At 47.6% G+C, this 22,748-nt stretch overlaps 1 protein-coding gene across 1 annotated transcript in view; it reads right to left on the bottom strand.

Annotated features, from left to right (window-relative positions):
* Positions 1-226: 226 nt before the first annotated feature.
* Positions 227-22,748, bottom strand: part of LOC142311978 (uncharacterized) — a 38,790-nt gene continuing 16,268 nt past the window's right edge. Inside the window, exons 2-11 of the mRNA XM_075350847.1 lie at positions 20,108-20,252; positions 19,799-19,978; positions 19,593-19,716; positions 19,412-19,509; positions 7,884-8,033; positions 7,578-7,754; positions 7,373-7,496; positions 7,192-7,289; positions 4,613-4,706; positions 227-2,127 (exon numbers count right to left, since the gene is read on the bottom strand). Coding sequence (XP_075206962.1) covers positions 1,043-2,127; positions 4,613-4,706; positions 7,192-7,289; positions 7,373-7,496; positions 7,578-7,754; positions 7,884-8,033; positions 19,412-19,509; positions 19,593-19,716; positions 19,799-19,978; positions 20,108-20,185 — 2,208 coding nt within the window. The 5' untranslated portion in view covers positions 20,186-20,252 and the 3' untranslated portion in view covers positions 227-1,042. The remainder of the gene's footprint in view (positions 2,128-4,612; positions 4,707-7,191; positions 7,290-7,372; positions 7,497-7,577; positions 7,755-7,883; positions 8,034-19,411; positions 19,510-19,592; positions 19,717-19,798; positions 19,979-20,107; positions 20,253-22,748) is intronic.

The raw sequence follows: 22,748 nt of genomic DNA, 5'->3' as shown, positions 1-22,748 counted from the left end.
CGGAGTCAAATTCAGTTTTGAGAACTGCGTAAGTAAAGCAAGCGTCTGTGATAATATAGGCGAGAAACTGCCCACTAATCCTACAGAAACCTCTGGAAGAGCATGGCATTGTGAATGTTACACATATACAGCCTTTATTCTACTGAGTTAAACAACTAAGCTTTATCTCATGATGGAAGAACCTTTGGATGGTAAAATATTTTCCTCAAAAAGCAGTTTATTGAAAAAAATCCGATTTAAATCAAAAAAATCCGACTTAAATCAAAAAAATCCGATTTTTTAAAAAAAACATTGATTTTTATCCACCCTGTTACTGTGTATGGCAGACAATCCGTGTATGTTGATTGGCTGTCTAAAAGCACCAAAATATGGAAGGGGGGAACTCAAGCATGGAGCTCAATCAACCGAGATGCTTAATCGATTAACAAGCGTACCCAAGCACCCCAATGCTCGATCGAGTATCAATCAGTGGCGAGCACTCTTGTTCATCACTAATGATTACCCTAGAAACTGCCCTCATCCCGTATAGCAGAATCTCTCTATTGCCAATGTCAAATAATATGGTAAAAAGCGAGAAAGAAATGTAAAATATGTTTTACACGTTTATATGAACAATGTGTATTATTTAGATACTAATTAGTTTTCACTAAAAAATGATTAATGGCAATTATTTACATTTTCTAATAATCATTTACAGTTCTAAATTGTTTTCCCTTTCTTTTGGAGAACTTACCATAACTTGTATTTTTTTTTACATTTTGTCAATAAAACAAATAAAGAAAATGGCTACTTCCCTGTGTGGGTTTTTGGAAATGTGTAATAAAACTCATTTTCCTATTAAACATTTCCCACTATTTCAACATGACAATTGTTTTTCCTCTATGTGACTTCTCTAATGTATAACAAGCTTTAATTTTTCTGCAAAATATTTTCCACAGTCTAAAAATGGAAATGGTTTCTGTCCTGTATAAGTTCTTTGTTGTTTAACAAAATGGTGTTTTACTGTAAAACATTTCCTTCATTGTGAACACAAATATGATATCTATCGTATGTGAATTCTCTCATGCACAATTAACACTGATTTTCGATTAAAAGATTTTCCACATTCAGAGCATGAAAACAACTTGCTGCCTGAGTGACTTATCTGATGTGTAACCAGACTTGATTTCTCTGTAAAAAATTTCCCACATTCTAAACATGAAAAAGGCTTCTCTCCTGTGTGACTTCTCTGATGTGTAACAAGATGTGCTTTTTGGTTAAAACATTTCCCACATTCTGAACAAGAAAATGGCTTCTCCCCTGTGTGACTTCTCTGATGTCTAACAAGACTTGTTTTCCGAGTAAAACATTTCCCACATTCTAAACATGAAAATGGCTTCTTCCCTGTGTGAATTAGCTGATGTCTAATAAAAACTGATTGTTGTTTAAACAATTTCCCACATTCTGAACATGAAAATGGCCTCTCCCCTGTGTGAATTCTCTGATGAGTTACAAGTTTGGATTTCTCATTGTAACATTTCCCACATTCTGAACATGAAAATGGCTTCACCCCTGTGTGAATTCTCAGATGTATATTAAGATTTGTTTTTCTAGTAAAACATTTCCCACATTCTGAACATGAAAATGGCTTCTTCCCTGTGTGTATTAGATGATGTGTAGCAAGACATGATTTGTCTGTAAAATATTTTCCACATTCTGAACATGAATATAGCATTTTCCCTGTGTGATTTCTCTGATGTTTAACAAGTACAGATTTATGACTATAATGTTTTCCACATTCTGGACATGAGTATGGCTTCTCTCCTGTGTGACTTCTCCGATGATTAACAAGATAGGATTTACGATTAAAACATTTTCCACATTCTGAGCATAAAAATGGTTTCTCCCCTTTGTAAGTTATTTTATGTTCTACAGCCCATCTGTCACTTTTGGTTTTTATATTTGTCTTTGATGAAGCAGAAAAAAGGAGCTGTTGAAAAGGATCAGAGGACATATTTTTTCTAGGAAGGTCTTGATGTCTATCTGTTATAATTATATGTTCTTCACAAGTATCTGGTGTGATACCAAGATTATCTGCTGCAAATTCATAGAATATCAGACGTCCCTCTGAACTCCTGGTACAGCCATCTGCCAAAAATAAAAATATTATTATTTTCCAGTAACACTGAATTGGAATTATATTACTATTTATACTATTATATACCTTATAGCATTTCCATGCAAACTACATTACAATTAAATTATTGACAGACTAAGACAATAGAGTACAAAAGAGGAACTGAAAGATAATAGTTTTAGCCCACCAGGTTATGTCCTCACTTCTCTATCGTTGCCAATCCTCTCTGTAGGTTTATTTTTCACTGTATCTGTCATGAATCTGTCCAGATACATGTTCAGAGAAGATACATAAAAAGGAATCTATAATCAGTTTTATTAGGTGATGCCATCTCATACCTTTTTTGAAAGGTATAAGCACTATAACAAAGAGCAAAGCACATTGGAGCACATAAGACATGGCTTTGGAGAAAAAGTAATGTTTTGTATTTTTTTTAATGTAACTAAGCAGTGAATACAAGAAAAGAGAACAAGTCCATCATATTTGATATATGCCATGCAAGCCAAAAGAAACTTTGAATGAACATATCAATATCAACATATCAATATGGGAACACTGGGGTATCTGGAAAAAAAAAAAGAATTTCCAGCAGTGTCCTCTGTAAACATAGTTGCCCATCCCTGGTTCTTTTGTAGATCACTTAGCCTTACAGTGGTGCTTGAAAGTTTGTGAATCCCTAAACATTTTTCATATTTCTGCATAAATTTGACCTACAACTACATCAGATTTTCACGCTAAAAGTAGATAAAGAGAGTCTTGTATTTGTATGATCTAGGAGGACACATGCTTAGGCTGATTATATTCTAAATTTATAGGAATGCTTCATTTTCTGGTGGGACCTTCTTATACTAATTATTTCCTACTTATTCATAAATTAGCTCCTCAGGTGTGTGTAGTATGAATGGAGCTTGTGGCACCCACAAATTCATCAAAGGTTATGCCATGCTAGTGCATAACTTACACCAGTCAAAAATGTTGCTCCAGTTCGTCCCTGACTTGGTTACCATTTCTGGTGAGGGGCTCAGAGGCACCCACTACTGAAAGATGAGGCAAATTAATTAAAGTAGGCGAAGGCCCACATGGCAGGGGTTGGTCCATGAGGGAATGAAAAGGGGCTGGTGTTGTGAACAGGGAAATAAGAGGGGGAGGGGTGTCGGACATTGGGGATATATAAGGAAAAGTCTGGGAAAAGGGGCCATTTTGTGGTGAGCACACAGAATTACACAGAATACAGTTATTTTACTATCCAGTGACTGAAACATGTGACTTAACATCAACGTACCAGAACACCCTGTTAAAAAATAACTTTTAATAAATAGATCTAAAATTAGAGCCCACAAAAAAGACACACATATAAGTTAGAGTCATGTAAATATTGTAAGGTACCTAAATAGGTCAGAGGGTTGTCCTGGCAAAAAATAATAGTTATAACAAACTGACATGCATAATATTACGTACAAAATGTGAATTCAACAGGTTAGGAAATTAACAATTTTTCTCAATCAAGTAAGTCCATCCCTGTAATGCCAGTGCATAATAAACATACAAATTTCAAAATTGAGAGGGGTGATACCACGTTCATCAAGAGGACTATATCTATATATATATATATATATAAATATATATATATATATATATATATATATATCTATATATCAACAGCTAGCCCTGATGAGCCCTAGAGGTCCCTACCTATCAATGGAAGGTATGACACCGTAAATTTTTTGGGCACCCCCATTGACCGGAGGCCTTAAAGCGACCTTAAGATAACCCTACTCAGACTAAAGCACCTAACACCAGAGATATGAAAAATTTAAGGTACTTATCTAATTGGTCGAGTCTATGATATAACAGGGTGACCAATCCTAAACCGTCCTGACAAGTTTCTCCCAAGCGGTGGATACACCCAGGTTCATGAAAGGACATGTACCACAGGGGTCCAAGGTCCAGAGACTCCCAAAAGAAGGCTGTGCCCAGGACTGATCTCAGGGCGCCCAAAACATTTACGGTGTCATACCCTCCATTGATAGGTAGGGGCCTATAGGGCTCATCAGGGCTAGCTGTTGAAGTATCTACATATATACTGTATATAGTCCTCTTGATGAAAGTGGTATCACCCCTCTCAATTTTGAAATTTGTATGTTTATTATGCACTGAGATTACAGGGATGGACTTACTTGATTGATAAAAATTGTTAATTTCCTAACCTGTTGTATTCACATTTTGCACATAATATTGTGCATGTCAATTTATTTTAACTGTTTTTTTGACAGGACGACCCCCTGACCTATTTAGGTACCTTACTATATTTACACGACTCTAACTTATATGTGTGTCTTTTTTGTGGGCTCTAATTTTAGATACATTTATTAAAAGTTATTTTTTAATAGGGTTTTCTGGTACGTTGAGGTTGTTTTGTCTATATTCACCCTGTTGCTATGGCTGTGGTTTTTTGAGAAACTTGCGACTTCTCTGCACTTAGCGGTCACTACTCACCTGCGGTGCGGTTATCTGTAGGAATCTCCTCTTTACACCGCTCATTACCCCTCATATATGTCTCTGTAGTATTGATATGGGTCAGATCTTTACCCTGAAAAAAATGTTGTAAAAGTCACAGATAAATAAATGTTTGGTGAAATGATTTTGAAAAACAGCAAAAATCAATCAAAATCCAACCTATTGATTCCGTTATCCAACCAGCTCGATAACCAGAAAATTGTGAGAAGATCCAGACAACATCTAATGTTTATGATCAGCTTTATCCTGTAATCTCCACCCAATATAAAACATAGACTGAATGGCCACAGTATTCTAGATGTCACGTCAAGTTCCGCACATGTCACATCCCTGCACCTGGCTGCAGTCTTCCTGACTCACTGAGCTGTGGGCGGTGTTTCACCGCTTGTCACAGCGCAGCGCGTCTCCTGCTTGCAGCGTTCTGCTGTGAGGGAGGAGGGAGCGGGGAGCAGATGGGCTGTGACGAGCGTTGCAACACAGTGAGTCAGGAAGACTGCAGCCAGCCGCAGGGATGTGACGTGTGCGGAACTTGACGTGACGTCACCAGAGCGGGGAACAGCGGTCTGCAATAGCGCCTCTCACAGGCACTATTGCCAACATAAGGTATTTGAGAGAAACATTGTTTCTCAATAAAATATCGAACTAGACAATAAAAAATATGGGTGAACCACCCCTTTAACCATACAACAACAGTACTTTGCATCAGACTCCTGTAACACCAGTATATCCTGCAGCATCACAAACAAAGCTTTATGTCACACAGCAATTCTCTTCAGGGAGTGCTTCTGTCGCGGGCGGAGGAGGGGACGCTGCGCTCTCCCACTGCTCGGGTCCGGCCGCTGCTGCTGCTCGGTGGTGGCTCGAGCGGTGGGCCGGATCCCGGGGACTCGAGCGGCGCTCCTCGCCCGTGAGTGAAAAGGGGGGATTTTGATTGTGGGGATTTGATTATTGTCCGTGACGCCACCCACGGTTGTGGTGATATTGGTGACACCACCGCTGCTCTAGACGGGGATCCCGGGAGCGGTGACAGGGAGCAGCTTTGTTGTTAGTTCTCCCCTCCGTGGATAGGGGGTTGGTTGTCCCGGGGCCCGGTGATAGGGGTAGGGATGGACGGCAGGCGGGTTACAGGGCCTGGTGAGGTGCAGGGTCGCGGGGGCAGCGCTGTGCCGCACGGCACGGTGGTACTCACTCAGCCAATGATGAGGACACAGTTCTCGGTAAAACACACGGCTGGATGGACGGGTCCCACAGACGGCTGCGGTGTTGTTTCTCCCGGCAGGTTGATGGTGACTGCCTTTCCCTGCACCTATGTACGGTAGATGGTTCCAATGGGTTCCCACCGGTAACCCGCTCCCCAGCTTGGATATGGGCTGGAGGAGCCCCTTTTGCCCGCAGGCTCTGGCCCTGGGAAACGGTTGCCTTGGCGGTGGCGGTGTCTCCCTCTCTTGGTTGGACTGTTGCCTTCTGTCGGGACTTGGCTGCTGGGAAACCCAGGAGGTTCCCTTCACTAAGGAATTCAGCAAATTCACGGCGACTCCTAGCCTTGCCGGGGTCCGTAAGCCCCTGCCAGATGGTGCTGGCTTCTCTTTGCGTACCAGTCCGGTACCGCCGGGCCACCGCCCGTCCACGGTCCTTACGGTAGACTCCGATAGGCCACTCCTGCAGACGGTCACCACCGTCTGCCAACCTTGCTGATCCGTCCGGGCCACACACCCGGACCAACTTTTGTCTGCTCACTTGCCACTTTCCTTCCTTCCACTTTCACCTCCAAAACTAAACTGTCTACTTTTCCCGCCTCCAGGACTGTGAACTCCTCGGTGGGCGGGGCCAACCGCCTGGCCCACCCCCTGGTGTGGACAGCAGCCCCTGGAGGAAGGCAACAAGGGTTTTGTGTCTGACTTCGGTGTGCCTGACCGGGAGTGTGGGGTGTGTAGGTGTTGTGCTCTGTGGCCCCTGGCTTGTCCAGGGCGCCACACTTCCACTATTTTACACCATGAAGGTGACAGTGAAACATTGTTTCTCAATATAATATAGAACTAGACAATAATGACTAGACAATGTTTCATTGTAATCATTGTTATATGAAAAGTTAAGGCGTTTAGACAGCTGGGCAGGGGAGAGTTAGAGAGTCAGCCCTGCAGTTGGAGAAGACTTGGGAGATGTTTCTAGGTGGTTCACTGTATATACAATATACTGTAATTGAAGTGCACGTTTACTATGTGGGGCTTTGTAGAGTGAGGTTGTGGCACCACCTACTGTTCATTGTCTGTGTTCAGAAAACTCTTTAGGAATTGGAGCGTTAGAAATAGCTTTTGAAGAAAGAAGTTGTTCAAAGCTATTCAGATTGCTCAATCTTCCCATTTTGAAATCTGATCACTCCAATTTATGCTGCACTCTGTGTCATCTGTCTAATAAGTTTCAGATGGGAGCGTGAAAGTGTCTGAAATTAGTTGGCCATTCAGTGTATAATACTGGTGGAAATAAAAAGACTGAACACAAGACCTTCACAGCCGTCTACACATCATAGGGAGATTTCATGACACCTTCGTTCCATCTACCTGATCATCCTGAGGAACATTGGGATTTTCTTCTTTACAGTCCTGTGGAAGAAGAGGACGGGGACATCTTTCTGGTGTTGTCCTCTCACTGGATAGAACTGGAGGAAACACATACAGGGACTGAATTCATTCTTTACATACAGATAATTATAGGCCGTGTGTATTTAGTCCTGTCTATTACCTGGTGATGTGAGGGGCTGGGGAACCTCCATCATGACGTCCTTGTACAGATATTTGTGTCCTTCTAAATACTCCCACTCCTCCATGGAGAAATAAACGGTGAGGTCCTGACACCTTATAGGAACCTGACACATACAATGATACCGTCATCCCCCGATCCCTTCATACGTTACTATATAATGTCCCAGCATTCCCAGCAGTGTCACCTCTCCAGTCAGCAGCTCAATCATCTTGTAGGTGAGTTCTAGGAGCTTCTGGTCATTGATGTCCTCATGTATCAGGTGAGGTGGAGGCCCCATGATTGGGCTCAGGGGTCTTCCCCATCCCTCAGTCACAGGGTGCTGACAGTGCTCACTAGAGGTCTTCTTCACTACTGTGTAATCCTGGTTATGGAGAGACACATTAATAAATCTCACTACAGACATTTCCAGAGTCCTCACCTCTCCAGTTCTGTCCATCTGTTATTCCCATAGATAAGAATGATGTAATGTGACGTCATCAGAATCTCTCACCTCTCCATTAAGCCAGAAGAGGATCTCTAGGGTGAGGTGTAACATCCTCTCCGCCATTTTGTCCCTGTCCTTATCCATCGTTGACGAAGCAATCGGGGAAATTCTCTTACACAGAAGGTCTCCACTGAGAAGATCCAATATTGTAGGGACCTGAATGAGGAGAAGATGACAATGTAACATCATAAAGATCCGAAGTAAGAAATCTCCAGAGGTGTTAGGCTGGAAACACATCTATGCGAGTAAAATCGGTCCGAGTGAGCTGAAAAAAACTCGGCTGATTTTAGTTCACGTTAGGTCAGAGTGCAATGCAACTGCACTGCGATCCTGAGATTGTTCTCATGATTGCAGTGCGTGTGCAATACGTGTGATCCGTGTGGGATCCTTTTTTTTTCTCAGCAGCTGTCATCTGCCATTCAGCTCTGCTACATGGCCGCTGACAGCCATGTAGCAGAGCTGAATGGCAGATGACAGCAGACACAGACAGAGCCGCACGATCACAATGAACTCGGGTGAACTTCACCCGACTTCATTGTCATGCCACGGCTCTGTCTGTGTCGCGTCCTGATTAGCGGTCACCCGTGAAGGACTCACCGGTGACCGCTAATCCCGAGTGACTGAATTGATTAGCGCGATTAGCGCTGCCGTCACTCAGGTTACCCGCGGCCAGCTGGATCCTCCCCCCGTGACCGCAACTCACTTGTGACTTCATCGCTGTCACTCGGGCGACTTGCTGTCACTGTTGGAGGATCCAGCGGTGGCCACGAGTTACCTGACTGACATCAGCTGATCGCGCTTCTCACCTCAGTTGCTGCGTGGAGCTGACAGGAGCGGCGGTGTCTTCTGCAGCTCCTGTCACCTTCATGTAGCAGAGCTGAGAGCGTCGAGGGACCTCCGTGGATTACGTCGGACAACGATGTTTTTTTTGCGTACTTAATAAAGTGGTGAACGAGGGTCTTTGTTATTGTTTATTATTTCAAATAAAGGATTTTTTCACTGTGTGTTTATTAACTTTAATTTACAGGTTAATCATTGGGGGTGTCTCATAGATGCCTGCAATGATTAATCTAGGATTTAGTGGCAGCAAAGGGCTGCCATTAACTCCTTATTACACCGATTGCCAACGCACCAGGGCAAATCGGGAAGAGCCGGGTACAGTCCCAGAACTGTCGCATATACTGTATGCGGCAATTCTGGGCGGCTGCTGACTGATATTGTTAGGCTGGGGGGCTCCCCATAACGTGGAGCTCCCCATCCTGAGAATACCAGCCTTCAGCCGTATGGCTTCATCTGGCTGGTATTAAAATTGGGGGGACCGCAGGTCGTTTTTTTAATTATTTATTTATTTATTTTACTGCTCAGCATAGACACGCCCACTGGCTGCTGTGATTGGTTGCAGTGAGACAGCTGTCACTCAGCGTGGGGGCGTGTCTGACTGAAACCAATCATAGGTGCCGGTGGGCGGGTAAAGCAGGGAATACGAGATTGAATAATGAGTGGCCGGCTTTTTCAAAAGAGGAGAAGCCGCTGGAGCAGTGTGAACGCCGTGCAGCGCCGCGCCGGTGATCGGTGAGTATGAGAGAGGGGAGGGAGAGGGATAGACCGACATGGACAGAGAGAGAGGGACAGAGATAGTGAACGACCGACAGACCGATCGTCAGAGAGAGAATAGAGAGCGAGAGGGAGAGACCGACTGACAGAGAATAGTGATTGACCGACATTGTGAGACATCCCTCGTTTCCAGTGTTTTAGGAAACATGCGAGAAATGTATTTAGAAAATCGGATGTTACTAGGATGGTGTGAGTGCCGTCCCGTGACATCCGATTTTTTTTACACGCTCCCATAGACTTGCATTGGAGAGACTTGCAGTAGAAACTCGCAAAAAAGCAGCATGCTGCGATTTTTTTCTCAGTCCGATTTGGACTGAGTAAAAAAAAATAAATCGCAAATTCGAGCTGAATCATTCACTAACATGTGTCCGATTCCAATGCGAGATTTTCTCGCATTGCTCTACTGCGAGTAACTTGCAAGTGAGAAGCAGCCCTTACGGTAACACCCTGGGGTCGGGGGGGGGTTTCACTCGTCGCCGGGCTGGGGGTGCAAATCCTCTGCGTCGTCACAGGCTGGCCTGGCCCGGTTTCGTGACCCCAAGGCTTACAGAAGGGAGGGAAGGTGGTGGACAGGAGCAAGGATGGAGGATGGGGGTGGTAGTGACGGTTAGGAAAGTCTTTTTAGATCGTGACACTACCTGTGGTCCGCAGCCAGAGATGGGCTGCCGCTGCGGGTGTTGCTCTCCGGGGCTGATGGTAAAGCTCGCAGCCGGGATGGTGTCGCTCCCCAAAGGCGGAGTGGGGTTACCCCGGGGAAGATGATGGAGGACGGACAGGGGTGGTGGTAGTCCCCGTTGGCACCGCAGGGCTGGGCGACGGCGAAGGAGAGGCAGAGACGGGGGCTGCGGTTCCAGGTCTTTTACTCACTGATAGTTCAGGCGCTGCCCCAAAGTACCAGTCTCCACGATAGGTTCCAGCCGATCCCGAATCGGCAGAAGGTCAGGTCTGGTGTGTGTCAGCCTATGGGCCCTTCCTCCTTTGATGCGCTAAGTATCGGATCCCGGTGGCATCAAGCACTTAGGGATCCCGGAGTCAGTAGAGTGTCCCGTCCTGTATGCTGATAGTGCGGTTCCGATGTGGGGCCGTTCGAAGAGCTCAGCCCGGGATCCTATGTGCTATTTGGCTCCAGGAATAGTGAGACATGTCCGGTGACTTTTCTAGCCTGTTCCCGCGACCCTTGCAGAGTTGGTAGACAACCTGAAGTATGCCTGCCCTGGGGTTCTGTACCCTGACAGCGCCGGTCATGTGGAAGCAGCCTCCTGCTTCTCCCCAGCGGCCGTGTTGTAACACCTTGGCCCACAGAGCTGCCTCGCACGTCTGCTCTGTTCGGCATCTGTAGCTGCTCTCTCTTTGCTAGTTGTGTTGTGAGTCCGAAGCTGTTGCCACCAGCCGCTGCCACCAGCTGGTTCACTACTCTCACTAGGTCAACCCGCTTCTTTCCCTGTGTGCTCCTAACTTCCCCTGGTGGTTGCTTCTCCCTGACCCCGAGTCCTGGCTCCAGTGGATCGGGAGCCCCTAGTGCGGTGGCGTCCTGTAAACCCAACCGCTGGGGTGACCCTCTTCTGTGACCCGGTCCCCATTGGGGAGGGCAACCCACTGTTTATGTATGTGTATGTTAGTGGAACTGGTGCCGACCTTCCTTGGACCCGGGTTAAGTACTACACCCTAAAGGAGGTGCAGTACCCTGTGGCGCCTGAAGCCTTAGGGGCGCCACATTACCGGCTTCACATGATGACTACATCCAGTTCTGGCTCTGTCCTGCACCCGGTATAACACACAATCCAATTATAATTAGACATAGATTTATCACAGAATATCTCCAATACAGCACCAAAAACACAGAACAAATCTAAAATATCGGAATGGTTATTAAATATTTCATAAAAAAGACAAAAAGTTATAAAGTGCAGGGAACATCCACAGGGATTTGGACGGCAGAATTGGGGCTGTAATATAACGATAAAACATTAAGGTATCTTAATAGTGACAACATGGAGTGGGTGACGGCCATAATGGAGACTGTACAGTAACAGAACAGCAAGCGGCATCAGGAGGGAAGTGACCCAATCTAATCTGATACAGATAGATCTCCAGATACAGCCGCACAGACGGGAACATGTTCTGTCTCGTGAAATGTGAGCGCAGCACTGAAGGAGTTAATGCCCCCTGCACCCAGTAATGGGGAATCTCCACATACCTCCACCTGAAGACCCACACGCTATGTAATGATCTGGTCTCTTTTCAAGTAGAATTCAGTCTCTCCTGTGGAGCTCCTTGTTTCCTATGTGCAAAAAGCCCTGTTCCTATTCCCCAGCACTGACTCCTGTTCCCTCCGGCCCTTCATTACCGGTCTCCAGTGCAGACTTCTCCTCCAGCTTCTCCTGTGTTTCCGGCTGTTTCCTATGTGCAGTTGTCGCGGGCGGCGGGGCGCTGTGCTCACCACGCTCGGGTCCGGCGCTGCTGCTGCTGCTGCTCGGTGGCTCGAGCGGTGGGCCGGATCCGGGGACTCGAGCGGCGCTCCTCGCCCGTGATTGAAAGGGGAGTTTTGTTGGTGCTTGGGATGTCGGTTTGTGACGCCAACCACGGTGTGTGGTGAGGTTGGGGCACCACCACTGCTCTGTACGGGGATTCCGGGAGCGATGACAGGGAGCAGCTGGGATGTTTCTCTCCCCTCCGTGGGCTGTTTGGTAGATTGCGGGGCTTGACCAGGTGCAGGGTCGCGGGCAGCGCAGTGCTAGACGGCACGGTGGTACTTACTCAGCCAGTAACGCACACTGAGTCTCCGGTAAAACAAACGGCTGGATGGACGAGTCCCACAGACGGCTGCGACGGTCACTCCCGGTAGGCTGGCGGTAACTGTCTCTCCCTGCATCGGTGTTATGTTCTCGGCCCCGATGGCTTGCCACCGGTAACCCGCTCCCCCGCGGAATGTTGGCTAAGGGAGCCCCCTTTTGCCTGCAGGCTCTGGCCCTGGGAGCTCTAGCTCTGGCGGTAGCTTTATCTCCCTCACGGTTTGGACGGTTGCCTTCAGTCGGGTCGTTATTGCTGGGAAACCCCGGAGGTTCCCGTTGCTGACGGATTTGACCAGTTTTACGGTGACTCCTAGCCTGGTCGGGGTCCGTAGGCCCTGCCGGATGGTGCTGGCTTCTCTTCGCTCCCCGATCCGGTACCGGCGGGCCACCTCCCGTCCCCGGTCCTTACGGTTGTGCGTCAATCGGCCTCTCCTGCAGACGGTCACCACCATCTGCCAACCTTGCTGTTTCTGTGCCCGGGCCACGTACCCGGACACGGCAAGTCAGTTCCTCCACTACTACTTCCCTCACTCTCGCTCTACACTCAACCCCAAACTGCACTGTACTGCACTGCCCCCTTTTCCCGCCTCCAGGACTGTGAACTCCTCGGTGGAAGGAGCCAACCGCCTGGCTCCGCCCCACCTGGTGTGGACATCAGCCCCTGGAGGGAGGCAACAAGGATTTGAGTCTGACTTAGATGTTCCTAACCGGGGTGTGGGGTGTGTTGTTGCAGTACCTGTGACGTCCTGGCTTGTCCAGGGCGCCACACAGAGAGCCCCAGTCCTTGCTCCCAGCACTGAGTCCTGTTCCCATCAGCCCCTCATTACTGGCCTTCAGTGCAGACTTCTCCTCCAGCTTAGGCTGCTTTCACACCTCCGGTTTTTCCTGTGCGGCACAATCCGGCACTTTGCAGAAAAAACGCAACCGGGTTTTTTTTTGCTGCCGGGTGCGTTTTTTTTTGCATAGACTAACATTAGTGCCGCATTGTGCCGCATGGGCTTGCGTTCCGTCCGTTTTTTGCCGCATGCGGCAGATTTAGCCGATACGGCGGCCGGATGGAACGTTGCCTGGCACTTTTTTTGGTGCGGCAAAAAAAAAAACGCATCGCGCCGCATCCAGCCGATGCGGCGCATTTTCCTATGCGTGCCTATGGACGCCGGATGCGGCGCGATGCGGTAAAAACCGCATCTGGCCGCCGCATGCGGTTTTTGCCACTGCCGCATCCGTTGCATAGGTTTCACAGCTGGATTGAGCCGCACTGCTGAAACTGGATGTGTGAAAGCAGCCTTAATGTAATCACATCCACTTTGCTTAGATATTAACTATAATAACTATAACTATTAATAATAGTAATAACTATTAAATAAAATAATTTTGAAAACCAACAAAGATCAATCAAAGTATATTGATTCCTTTTTCCAACCAGCAGTCTCGATAACCAGAAAATAGTGAAAAGATCCAGACATCATCTAAAGTCTATGATCAGCTTTATCCTATTGTGTCGCCCAGGGAAGGGGGTACTCGGTCCCGGGCAGTAACAAATGGGAATGTCACTCTGGTGGCCGTTGCCCGGTCCCGTGCCCTGGGGACACTTAATGAAATGGCAGGAGCTATTTACAAGGGATAATGAAATCAATGTTCGTGACGCCACCTGCGGGTTGCAGTTAAGGATGGTTGCTGCTCAATGTGGGTACTCCCAGGGATGGTGGTAGTGGCAGCTGGGATGGTAGGCCCTCCGCAAGTAGGGCTGTGCCTGGGAGAAATAATGGGGAAATAATGGAGACCACACCAGGTTGTCTTTAACAGTCTCTACTCACTGTGGACCCAGGGATTGCTGGTTCAGGTCCCAGGAGGACCAGTGCCAATGTAGTGACCCAGGTTGCTCTGTCCCCGGCACTCTCTGTAGATTGAGTCCCCGTAGCGTGGAGCATTTTGGAACCCCAACTGTCCCTTATGCATACCTCCCAACATTTAAAGATGAGAAAGAAGGACAAAGTATGCGGCGCCGTGGCAATTTTAAGCCACGCCCCCTAACCACACCCATTTTGCAATCTGTCACTCCCACAGCTAATCCTTTTCAGCACTGCTGATCACATTGTTTAAGGCTGCGTGCCCACGATCAGTGTTTGCAGCATTTTGGATGTAGCGTGTTTTTGCTGTGTCTAAAACGCTGCATTGTACAGTACAAGCACAGTGGATTCATTTCTAGAAATCCCGTGCCCACTGTGCTTCTTTTTTCTGCAGCAAACACTGACCTGCGGAGTATCTTTCCAGACTGAAGCATATCAATTGTTTGCTGCAGTTGCATGCGTCCTCCGTAGGGAGAACACAGCAGGAGACCGCAGCGCACTGAACCCTGATCGTGGGCACAGGCAGCTGCGTTCTCCTGCGGAGGAGACGTGCAGCCCCGCAGGTCAGGACCCGCTGCCTCCAGGACACAGTGAGTCCTGATCGTGGGCACAGGCAGCTGCGTTCTCCTGCGGAGGAAACATGCAGCCCCGCAGGTCAGGACCCGCTGCCTCCAGGACACAGCGAGTCCTGATTGTGGGCACAGGCAGCTGTGGTCTCCTGCGGAGGAGACGTGCAGCCCCGCAGGTCAGGACCCGCTGCCTCCAGGACACAGCGAGTCCTGATTGTGGGCACAGGCAGCTGTGGTCTCCTGCGGAGGAGACGTGCAGCCCCGCAGGTCAGGACCCGCTGCCTCCAGGACACAGTGAGTCCTGATCGTGGGCACAGGCATAGGCACATATACGGTACATATTTGAAGACAAATTCCATAAAATACATATAAACAGACAATCATCAAAGTCATCTACACTGACATACATGGATATATACATCATACATATACACACATTGGAGGTAATAATATGGGGAAGCCAGCAGCAGCCGCACTCACCTACCCCGCTTGTCTCTGTCCAGCTCCTCCTCGCATGTGATCACTTGGCATCACTTTAACAGACCTAGCCACGCACAGTGCACACTGACACCGCTGTGTATGTATCACAAGGGAGGATGGGGGTTTATATACTAATATATAAAACCCCCATCCTCTCTTGTGATACATACATAGCATAATATATATATATATATATATATATATATATATATATATATATATATATATATATATATATATATATACACATACACTGTATATCTATACAGTATATACAGCACAGGAGGGGCTGGGGGCTACAGTATATACAGCACAGGAGGGGCTGGGGGCTACAGTATATACAGCACAGGAGGGGCTGGGGGCTACAGTATATACAGCACAGGAGGGGCTGGGGGCTACAGTATATACAGCACAGGAGGGGCTGGGGGCTACAGTATATACAGCACAGGAGGGGCTGGGGGCTACAGTATATACAGCACAGGAGGGGCTGGGGGCTACAGTATATACAGCACAGGAGGGGCTGGGGGCTACAGTATATACAGCACAGGAGGGGCTGGGGGCTACAGTATATACAGCATAGGAGGAGCTGGGGGCTACAGTATATACAGCACAGGAGGGGCTGGGGGCTACAGTATATACAGCACAGGAGGGACTGGGGGCTACAGTATATTCAGCACAGGAGGGGCTGGGGGCTACAGTATATACAGCACAGGAGGGCCTGGGGGCTACAGTATATACAGCACAGGAGAGGCTGGGGGCTACAGTATATTCAGCACAGTAGGGGCTGGGGGCATAGACAGTATGCGCATGCCCAGTGCCACTCCCGCGGGACTGAGCACTGTTCAAAGTGTGAACGCTTTTGAGGTGATTGCGCAGGCGCGAGATTATGGGCGGCGCAGTGATTGTCATCAGCAGCGTCATCCAAGTACCCGCCCATAATCTCGTGCCCGCGCTTCTCACTCTGCCTCCACCGTTATGCGCAAGCACTGGCCATGTGAACCATGTTACCTATTACCGTGGGCACGAGATTATGGGCGGCGCTGTGATTGTCATCAGCAAAGTCATCCAAGTACCTGCCCATAATCTCGTGCAAGCGGTAATAGGTAACATGGTTCATATGGCCAGCGCTTGCGCATAACAGTGGAGTCAGAGGGAAAAGTGTGGGCTCGAGATTATGGGCGGGTACTTGGATAACGCTGCTGATGACAATCACAGCGCCGCCCATAATCTCGCGCCTGCGCAATCACCTCAAAAGCGTTCACACTTTGCACAGTGCTCAGTCCCGCGAGAGTGCCACTGGGCATGCGCAAAACTTCGGGAGGACAGTTACATGAGGAAGGCATCCTCATGTATGGAAATGAGCAATGGGGGACTGCGTAAAGCGGCAGGAGGGGGGAATAACGGACGCCAGACAGCCCGCCCCCGTGACCATAAAAAAACATTTGCATACAAAAAGGTAAGACTTCATAAAGTATTTTTTTAGGTCTCAAAGGGGGCACAATAGCAACAGGAACTTTTCTAGAATGCAGCCCAGGAGCTGCAGAGGGGAATCTTTTAATTTTTTTGCTAAATTTCTGCTGACAGTTTCCCTTTAACTGGTAGGGGAGCCAGGATAAAGCAGAGCTGAAGCTGTTGGAAAGCTAGGACCCAGCAGCTCCACAGGCAGGAGACCACTGATCGGTAAGCTAATAGAAGTCTGCAGATGTAACTCTGCATAGGTTATTGCTATTGCCAGTGCTATCTGCAGGAGAGAGAAGTGTTGGTTGCACTTTCTCCTCAGCTTCCTGATTCCCCGTGTGTCTGCAGCAGTGAGAAGCCACACACGGGGAATCAGAGAGAACAGCTGCAGAGAAGCACAGGCTCCGGAGCTGGGGATGTCCGCTCTGGGGGAGGGGGGGGAGGCTCTGGTGCAGGGGATCCGCTCCAGGGCTGGGGATGTCCGCTCTGGGGGAGGGGGGGGTCGGCTCTGGTGCAGAGGATCTGCTCCGGGGCTGGGGATGTCCGCTCTGCTGCAGGGGGTGATTCATACCTCGGCAGCAGTCACAGAAGTTTCAAGGTGCGCGCTCGACTCTGTAATGAATAGAAGGGAGAAACAGCGAGGCGGGGCTACAGTGGGTGGGTGGAGCCACGGGATACTCAGGCCCACGGGCGGGACTCCGGATCAAAGGCTCAAAAGCGTGAGAGTCCCGCTGTATCCGGGACGGTTGGGAGGTATGCCTTATGGGGTACAGTCTCCTTCTCCATTCAGGCGGGCAGTGCGGACCCAGCGGGGAGGTAAGTGTCCAAACCACGATCCTAGTTTACTGCTGATGCCCCCGGATTATCTGACTCGATGAAGTCCGTGAAGGTATCCTCACCGTGCAGGTATTTGCCAAACAGTCTAAAACTTGCGCTTGACCTAGGGCCCTGTGCCCCATGCGTGCTCCGGTCCCAGCGGTATCTCGGTACCCGTCCTGGCGACCTCTCACCTGTGCCCCGGGGTCACAGTTTCACGGACCCAGCTCAGGCACGTCCGCACACCTCTCCTGTGTGCTCCCGACTTCTCACTGCCTCTAACTGACTGCTAACCCCTCCCACCAGGCTGACTATACCCAGGGACTTGTTCCCATGGCGACCATACCCTTACAAGGTTAACCCTCTCTGCCCAGTGTGGAGAGAACTAGGATTTAGATGTGTGTTGGTGGAATCGGCACTAGTACTTCAGGTCCCAGGGGGTAGGTCCTGCATCCCCAAGAGGATGCAGTTCCCTGTAGTGTCCTGAGGTTGTCAGGGGCGCTACACTGTCATCTCCTCTAAGTATAAAATATGCACTGAATTGTCACAGTATTGGAGAAATCACCTAGTAGCACGTTGGGCTTCCTCTGTCCTTCAGAACTGAAGCAATTCATTATGTCACAGATTCCTCTAGGTCAGAGGTGGGGGCCCGCAATGACTTTTTCTGCAGCGCCTGAGCTGATTTCCTGCCTGGGTCTCCAGCCTCCCCCAGCCCTGTCTGTGCTTCGCAACCTTCCCCTGTGATGAACATACAGCAGTCTCAGCAAACTCAAACCTGGAAAAGCAGTTGTGAAAAGCAACAAGATCAATATTACCAAATATTACAGCTGAACCAAAGAGTAGATGCTCCAGCCGCCACAGTGAGTTGTTTGAACTAATTTTCAAGTAAATCGTTTTGTGCGGCCCCCGAAGATTGGTAGAAATTTCCAAATGGCCCCCGGCAGAAAAAAGGTTCCCCACCCCTGCTCTAGGTGTTGGGATTGTTCCCCAGGAATATCGGTCACTGCCAACAGGATAGTTTCCTGCAGTTGCGCAAATTCAATGCAGGTGCTGACATTATCTGAACAACCTCATCTACCTCAGTCTAGGGAAACAAGGAAACCTCACTGTCACCTTCCTGGTGTAAAATAGTGGAAGCACTCCCTGAAGGGAATTGCTGTGTGACATAAAGCTTTGTTTGTGATGATTCAGGATATACTGTTATTACAGGAATTCCACAAAAAGCAAAAATATCCAGCATATATGCTGGATATTTTTGCTTTTTGTGGAATTCCTGGCGTGGCCGGCCTCTATCCTTGCACCTGTCTCTCATTGGAGTCTCCATAGACCTGGGTGAGCTGATTTTTCTTTTTTCTTCTCCTGTTATTACAGGAGTCTGATGCAAGGTATTGTGATTATATGGTTAATGCTATGTTTCATTGTAATCATTTTTATGTGAAAAGTTATGGTGTTAAGGCAGCTGGGCAGGGGAGAGTTAGAGAGTCAGCCCTGCAGTTGGAGGAGTCTTGCTAGATGTTTCTAGGTGGTTCACTGTATATACAATAGACTGTAATTGAAATGCTTATTTACTATGTGGGGATTTGTAGAGTGAGGTTGTGGCACCACCTACTGTTCATTGTATGTGTTCAGAAAAATCTTTAGGAACTGGGAGAGGTTTAGCTTAGAAATAGCTCACTGGGTGCTGTTAGAAATTAGTTGTAAATTGAGATTTGAAGAAAGAAGTTGTTCAAAGCCATTCAGATTGCTCAATCTTCCCATTTTGAAATCTGATCACTCCGATTTATCCTGCACTCTGTGTCATCTGTCTAATAAGTTTCAGATGGGAGTGTGAAAGTGTCTGTAATTAGTTGTCCATTCAGTGTATAATACTGGTGGAAATAATAAGACTCAGCACAAGACCTTCACAGCCGTCTACACATCATAGGGAGATTTCATGTCTCCTTCTCTCCATCTACCTGATCATCCTGAGGAACATCGGGATTTTCTCGTTTACAATCCTGTGGAAGAAGAGGACGGGGACATCTCTCTGGTGTTGTCCTCTCACTGGATAGAACTGGAGGAAACAAATACAGTGACAAAATTAATTCTTTACATACAGATAATTCTAGGCCGTGTGTATTTAGTCCTGTCTATTACCTGGTGATGTGAGGGGCTGGGGATCCTCCATCATGACGTCCTTGTACTGATCTTTGTGTCCTTCTAAATACTCCCACTCCTCCATGGAGAAATAGACTGTGACATCGTGACACCTTATAGGAACCTGACACATACAATGATACCGTCATCCCCCGATCCCTTCATAGCGTCACTGTATAATGTCCCAGCATTCCCAGCAGTGTCACCTCTCCAGTCAGCAGCTCAATCATCTTGTAGGTGAGTTCTAGGATCTTCTGCTCATTGATGTCCTCATGTATCAGGGGGTGAGGTGGAGGCCCCGTGATTGGTCTCAGGGGTCTTCCCCGTCCCTCAGACACAGGGGCCTGACAGTGCTCACTAGAGGTCTTCTTCACTACTGTGTAATCCTGGTTATGGAGAGACACATTAATAAACCTCACTACAGACATTTCCAGAGTCCTCACCTCTCCAGTTCTGTCCATCTGTTATTCCCATAGATAAGAATGATGTAATGTGACGTCATCAGAATCTCTCACCTCTCCAGTAAGCCAGAAGAGGATCTCTAGGGTGAGGTGCAATATCCTCTCCGCCATCTTGTCCCTGTCCCTATCCATCCTTGACTGGTCAATCAGGAAAATTCTTTAATATAGAAGATCTGAGAGGATCCGATATTGTAGGGACCTGAATGGGGAGAAGATGACGATGTAAAAAATATGTAAGAAGATCCCATGTAAGAAATCTCCGGAGCTGTTACTGGCTTCACATGATCACAACATCCAGTCCTGGCCCCGTCCTGCCCCCGGTATACCACACAATCCAATTATATGTAAACAATAAGCTTCGTAACACCATACAATTATTATTGTGGATATGGATTCTGCCGAATCCCCACATGTAGCACAAACTCAGCATCATAGTATAGGAAAAGAAGGAACATAGAGTTTTTATAGTGCAAAATAGTACAAAAAGTTTATTAAGACATTAGGTGAACATTCATTAAAAGCACATAAAATGTACCTGGACCAGGGCTTATATACAAATCGCTAGGGATTCAGGATAAATTAAACATTTACAAAATTGTAAGGCAATGATTTTGTTATTATAATATACTCCTTATTGGACAGGACCCATAGTGGACGTATTCCCTCAGGATCCCATATATGTTAGTATAACATACAGACAATACCAGGCAATGGATATCTACCAGCGGTGATGGTAAAAACAGAATAAACGGTCGGTCACAGGAAAGAACCTCAGGAAAACGCCCGACGTACGTTTCAAAGTGTTTGGTATGAATTCTTCATCAGGGGAGAGACATCCTGGTTATGCCCCCCAATTCACCGGGTTTAAATAGCGGCAGTGAAATCAAGGCCTTCCCGGAAGTCCCGAAATGGCGCTCGTGCTGACACACCAGTCAAATCCCTCGAGATATCAGCTGTCACGTCGTAATCTCGCATGCGCGGGAACAAGGACGCGTCGTGAGACGTCTAGACAGCGGCAGTCACGCGAGGACGAGTTCCGGAGCCAGCACGTTTGCACTGAGACCACCAGGTGACACTGAATGGTAAGTAACCTATAATTAACTGCTGTGCAATAACAGACAGATTATATGAGGTTAACAATATAACACCAGATGCAAGGATCAAAGTGTTTTTCTCCTTTCATATGGTGCGAACTTAAGGATGTAGGTGAAAAGGAGAAGACAGCACCACTAAACAGACAGAGACTAGTAAAGTGCTCCTATAGTATATATATACATGTACATATGTACAAATGTGCATATACCCGCAAATGTACACCCACGTCTACCTATATCCTGTATATCCTGAATCCCTAGCGATTTGTATATAAGGCCTGGTCCGGGTACATTTTATGCGCTTTTAATGGATGTTCACCTAATGTCTTAATAAACTTTTTATACTATTTTGCACTATAAAAACTCTATGTTCCTTCTTTTCACAATCCAATTATAGTAACAGACAGAGATTTATCACAGAATATCTCCAATTCAGCACCAAAAACACAGAACATATCTAAAATAACTGAATGCTTATTAAATACTAGCTGTAGCACTTGGCGGCCCGGTGCCCGGGATAGTAATTGTCTCTCTGTCTCTCTCCCAGTCTCTGTCGGTCTCCCTCTCTTTCTGTTTCTCTCTCTATTTCTTTCCCTGCCTGTCTCTTTCCCTGCCTGTCTCCTTCCCTGCCTGTCTCTTTCCTTGTCTGTCTCTTTCCCCAGTCTGTCTCTTTCCCTGCCTGTCTCTTTCCCTGCCTGTCTCTTTCCCTGCCTGTCTCTTTCCCTGCCTGTCTCTTTCCCTGCCTGTCTCTTTCCCTGCCTGTCTCCTTCCCTGCCTGTCTCCTTCCTTGTCTGTCTCTTTTCCCAGTCTGTCTCTTTCCCTGCCTGTCTCTTTCCCTGCCTGTCTCTTTCCCTGCCTGTCTCTTTCCCTGCCTGTCTCTTTCCCTGCCTGTCTCTTTCCCTGTCTTTGTCTGTCTCTTACCCTGGCTGCATTGTGACATGCCAACATTCCATTCAACGGCGAGGCTGCGCATTCTTCTGAAGTTCTGGCTGCACTGTGCATCCCAGCTCCATTGACTTTAATGGAGGCAGTTTTTTTGGCGAATAAATGTAATGCGCTTGGTTAAAATTTCCCCTCAAAACAGAGTCTATAACGTTCCCTGAGTCAAATGGATTGTCTGTGCAAAATTTCGTGATTGTACATGCGACGGTGCAAATTCCTTTAGCGGACATATATACACATACACTCAGCTTTACAGACTAGCTGTAGTACCCGGGCGTTGCCCGGGATAGTAAGTGTCTGTCACTCTCCCAGTCTCTGTCTGTCTCTCTGTCTCTTTCCCCATCTGTCTCTTTCCCCATATGTCTCTCTCTTTCTCTGCCTGTCACTTTCCCTGTCTGAGTAGCTCTGTCTGCCTCTTTCCCCGGTCTGTCTCTTTCACCATCTGTCTCTTTCCCCGCCTGTCTCTTTCCCCGTCTGTCTCTCTCTTTTTCTGGCTGTCACTTTCCCTGTCTGCCTGTCTCTGTCTCTTTCCCCGGTCTGTCTCTTTCCCCGGTCTGTCTCTCTTTTGCTGCCTGTCACTTTCCTTGTCTGCCTGTCTCTGTCTGTCTCTTTCCCGGTCTGTCTCTTTTGCTGCCTGTCATTTTCGCTGTCTGCCTGTC

The sequence above is a fragment of the Anomaloglossus baeobatrachus genome, chromosome 5 (genome assembly GCF_048569485.1).
Source record: "Anomaloglossus baeobatrachus isolate aAnoBae1 chromosome 5, aAnoBae1.hap1, whole genome shotgun sequence".
Classification (NCBI taxonomy): domain Eukaryota; kingdom Metazoa; phylum Chordata; class Amphibia; order Anura; family Aromobatidae; genus Anomaloglossus; species Anomaloglossus baeobatrachus.
The sequence above is the reverse complement of the archived record's forward strand: the minus strand, read 5'-3'. Positions and strand labels throughout refer to the sequence as shown.